This window comes from Eurytemora carolleeae, unplaced genomic scaffold, assembly GCF_000591075.1.
Source record: "Eurytemora carolleeae unplaced genomic scaffold, Eaff_2.0 scaffold2209, whole genome shotgun sequence".
Classification (NCBI taxonomy): Eukaryota; Metazoa; Arthropoda; class Copepoda; order Calanoida; family Temoridae; genus Eurytemora; species Eurytemora carolleeae.
Genome location: NW_019398096.1, coordinates 9,187 through 14,269, shown reverse-complemented (window position 1 = coordinate 14,269; position 5,083 = coordinate 9,187). Strand labels below are relative to the sequence as shown.

General features: G+C 34.2%; 1 protein-coding gene across 1 annotated transcript; it reads right to left on the bottom strand.

Moving 5' to 3' along the window:
- Positions 1-2,511: 2,511 nt before the first annotated feature.
- On the bottom strand, positions 2,512-4,624 carry LOC111716796 (uncharacterized). The gene is made up of 4 exons (XM_023492279.1): positions 4,225-4,624; positions 3,925-4,012; positions 3,598-3,741; positions 2,512-3,476 (listed from the first exon to the last, which is right to left on the bottom strand). Exons 1-3 carry the CDS (start codon positions 4,488-4,490, stop codon positions 3,664-3,666), a joined length of 432 nt encoding a protein of 143 aa, XP_023348047.1. The 5' UTR covers positions 4,491-4,624; the 3' UTR covers positions 2,512-3,476; positions 3,598-3,663.
- Between the last annotated feature and the right edge of the window lie 459 nt (positions 4,625-5,083).

Genomic DNA, 5,083 nt, shown 5'->3' with positions numbered 1-5,083 from the left:
TACGGATGAAGATAAACAAAATCAAGAAGGAGAAAAATTCCAACTATTAGCTAATTCTCTTCTTTCAATTAAAGGGATTGTACACAAATTCCTAGCTCTGTTTGATAAACAATACTCCGCTATATCTTTACTTCAAAACTTTGAAATTCCTGCTGAAACTAATCTAAATTTGAATCTAAATAGATGTATTAGAACATATGGAAAAGAAACTTACCGCATCGAAAAATTAACGTTTTACAAAGAAGGAGCCTTAGTTACTGTTAAACTAACCCAAGATCATGATTTCGAAACTTTTCAAGTTCTAAAACCTACCCCTATAGCTGGGATAATTTTAGATTTAAATCATTTATACAACCCCATTCATGACAACTCCACTTATTATCATCAAATTTGCTCAGAATTTCACGAAATTAAAACTTGCCAATTATCTGTCATTCAAAATCCTTGTATTGATGCCATAAAACAGAAACACGTCTCGAAAATTTTATTAAACTGCCCCATCCTACTTACTGCCCAAATTAAACCATTCCTCACGTTGAATGGTGTATTTATCCCGCCTCAGGCTAAATTAACCTTGCTAGACCCTGCAACCCACGAACCTTCACAAAACCAATCTCTTAACCCAGATTCTTATGATGTACCTACTCTTATTCAATCTGAATTCACTATTCAAGTTGATTTCAATGATACTATTTATCTTTTTGGCCCGACATCACTTGACACTAATATAATTTTTAGCTATCTAACGCCTGAAGATTATGAAACGATTTATTATTTTTTAAACCCCTTACTTAACCCCGATTATCAAATATATGTCTCCCTTGCCGGTGTTCTTACCTTGTCTGTATCTTTAATTATTGGACTTACTATTAAACTGCTAAAACCAAAACAGTCAAAACACAAAAACAAAAGATACGTTGCTTCTATACATAGAACCAAATCAAATTCATTTAAAAGGGTAAAAAAATAATACATCTTTTATTTTTCAGGAACGACGTTAGAAGTTCTCTCCTACCAACTCGACTGTCGCAATTCCAACACTTTTCTACTTTGTACATATTTTATACTAACACTTTTACTAGTTTTAAGTTCAGTACTCTCCAATCTTTGTATTTGTTTGTATTTTATTGTATTGCTTATTCACTTTCCGTTTACAAACCTATTTTATGTTTAATATGACGCTTCCCTCTCCCACTGAATGTTTATCCTCCCCCAAACCTAAGTTGGTTCATAGCCCCTTTAATGATCCTAAACCCAGACTTTCGTGTGTAAATGATTTCCGTCATTGGCAAAATCAAAAAAACCCTCTCCGTTTAACTTCTTTAGCAAACATGATTATTCATGATAATCTTCACAAACTAAAAGGTAACTTAAATCCCGTAGATTTTATTTTTAATTTACTTGCACCAAAACATTTAAAAGTCGTCATCCTTCTAGAATTCCTTAGTTGTGAAAAACATAATTTTACAGGTGACCCTGCCTCAATTGAGCATTATGTACTTTGTGAAATTGAACCTCGTTTGACCCACGTTTTTAATGATCTTTTTGGAGGACCCCCTAAATACAACATTTCCCATCGTTTTGTTTCTAAATCAATTTTAATTTTACTATTTTTAGAACACCTTGTTGACCTAGTTGGCGAATCGTTTTTATTAAATAAACTCGCTGATGGTAATGCTTCATATGAAATACTGTTGAAATCTCTTGCTCATCAAACATGTACGTTTCCGATTGTACAATGCCCCGAACTACCTTTATTTAGAAACTTTGATAACATTCAATGTAAAAAACATCCTTATTATTTAAAAAGTTACGGATTTGCAGTAAAACCCCACAATTACCTCTTTCTGCAGTCGGAATGGGTTCAAAAGTACTAAACTCAGTTGAAAATCAAATATTACTTTACCAACTTTTAATTTCAAAATTATATATTTTACTTCGAATTTTTTTTACCAGTTTCATGGCAGCACTGGTTCTGTCAAAAATAAAATTCGACTCTTATCAAATATTACGTACGTCAAAAGACAAAAAAAAAAATGGTAAAATTCTAAAGCAAAAAAATAATTTCAATATTATGTCGTTATGTGTTCTCTTAATCTTAATTCAAAATTATGGAATTATAAAGCAAAAAATTATAAACCTCAAAACTAGAAAAACAAGGTTTATGTGTACTTTTCATATCAGTGTTCAAAACCTTTAAAGACAAAAAAATTATAAAATTAAAAAGCAAGCAAAGAGTGGTTTTTATATATATGTTATTATGCATACTTTTAAGGTGTTCGACCCTATAAAAACATGTAAAACTGTTGAATTAGAATAAATAGGGTTTTCTTTGTTTCTCAATTATGTTAATATTTTACGGCTAAAACTCGCGTTTTTAAATAAAAAATCTGTACATAAAACACTTTATAACTTATGTACATTTTTCTATGTCCTACACTTATGTACATACGCCTATCCGCCAAACTCTCGACAAAACCCGTTCTTCCGAAAACGAATCCTTAACATTCGTACTCTTTCCTTTAACTTTTATTTGAGTTTTCAACTTCTATAAGCAAACACAGAAGACTTATAATATATATAAAAAATTATCACTTTTTTTTTGCTTTATTGCAATTACGGTTTTGAACCAATTACTCTTCTGACAATATTTCACGTTAACATTTATGATTTTCTTCTAATATTCGTTTGATCAATTCTCGCTTTCTTTTCCTTTATTCAAACTTCAATTTCCTCGTTCTTTCAACAAATTCTTCTTAGCTAACCTCTGCAATCTGCGCGGGGTATCTTCGTACATTTCGCTAACACTCTGTAACATTTGTGTAGTTTCTTCCTTTTCCTTTCTAATCTTGTTTTCCAGACTTTCAAGGACCTTTTCCAGTCGATCATTGCCTCTCCTTTGCTCAGCATCTACTTCAGAAATAGCTTGCCTGACGTCATTCTCGAATCCTTTCGAGATCAAAGTGCTATTCAGAAAGTCTGACATATGCTCATTTGCTTCAATACTCGTGTCACTCCCCCGTGCACAGATATCCAGTCGATCATCTTCTAATTGCATATTCATATATTCCCCGCTTGGACATGTTTCGACTCCTCCCAACTCCTCTCGATCGTTGTCTTCTTGCATATTTACGTTCTGCCCGTCTAACATGTTCTCGACCCCTCCAAGATCCACTTCTCCTACTCCCAGCATACAAACATTTCCCCCTGGCTGTGGGACAACTAGCCTGTTCACATCAACGAGACCCACGTTTCCCTTGTCAATATCTTTACTCACTTCCTCGTTCCGCGGCATCAAATTCTTGTTTAGTATAATATTATTTACACCTATTTCATTTGTACCAAGAATCTTTGCCGTTGACATTCACAGACAACACTCTCCCATCTTCACAGTCTTCTCCGGTCACTTCATCATAAATATTGTAAGTTTCTCCATCCAATCTTCCGTAGTTCTGATTCTCTAATCCGTTCCTTCCCTTAACAAATTGTATTTATTATAGCAGTTTCTTTTTTCGCGCCGCTAATTTATTTTCGCATTCATTTTTTTTAAAATCCCACATCATATAACCTTGTTATACTAAATTACTAATAAATTACCTCTAAATTACCCCCAACCGCGTCAGCTGCAAGACAGCAATCATTTCCTTCTCTACTCTCTTCGTCTCATACCCTTCTAGGGGTCAAATACCCTTCATTTGCACTCTTATCCTCAATATCTCGGCAATCTCTCCAGCACCAACCCTAAATAATATTCATTTCAACTCCTGTACATTATAATCTTGTGTTCAACCCTTATTACAATGTACAATCAAAACTTTCTTAACTTTCAAATTTTTGGTTTTGCAATTCCGGTTCTTGCTCTTTTTCAATTAAACACCCCCCCCCCCCCCCAGATTAACTCAATCGAACTTTATGCAGTCTTACCTTAAACCAACCCAATCCACAACTTGGTAATCCATCTCCCAATCCTTTCCAACATCCTTTCCTCTCAGTAACATATCTTTTACTGTTCCTAAATTATTCAAACATTAATATACTGCACAAAAACAGAAATAAAAACCAATTGACATAATTCGACCTTATTGCTTCGTTATTTTCGTCAATCAGATAAGTTTGTTCCCAACCAACCCAATATTAACCCTCTTCTTCTCCATCTTTTTTTTAACCAGTAAAAGCTTTCGTTTCCTTATTTCTGTTCGGTTCATATTTATTAAAATCCATTACCTGTACCGAAGATATACAGCCAAAATTATCACGCAGAACAACACTCCTCCCACTATACAAACTACTATCACCATCCCGTTTCCAGATCCGTTGTCTTCGAGTAGTTTGTTATTACTCAATGCTGCTTCCGTTATACTGTCCATGACCTCGGTGATGCTCTCAGCTTTAGATACATCGTCCATAATTCCCGTTACGGTCTTCGTAAACTCATCATTTCGTTCAACCATCTCTGTCACATTAACACAAACTGTCGATATTTCCGTCATTCCATTAATGTTTACGTTTATATTGATATCGTTCACTATATTGACATTCTGTACTGTGCTCTTCTGAACACCTCGTACAACAGTACGGTCTCCGAACCCTTTGGGACTGTCAAAATCATCATCATAATCATAACTTCCGTTTACTTGCACCAAAACATTTAAAAGTCGTCATCCTTCTAGAATTCCTTAGTTGTGAAAAACATAATTTTACAGGTGACCCTGCCTCAATTAAACTCCCACCCCACCTATATACGCTTGTACTTTCATTTCTCCACCCTACTAAACCAACACACATACGCACACATTACGTTTGTACTTTCACTAAACTCTTTTCAATCTTCTTTTCTTCATTATTTATATAGCACGTCTTCACAATTCTTTCCAGCTACACTACTTCTACTTTCCTCCCCGTATTTCATACAACTCCGCTCCTAATAATTTAAAACCCCCCCCTCCCCCCCGTCGATAATATCTGTGAATGTATCTCTCATATCTATAAACAAATCATTTTTCCTTCAATATCAAACATTATCACACTATTAAATTACACACTTGACAGAAAAAGCCTCCTAACTTTATTTTTAATACAGTTT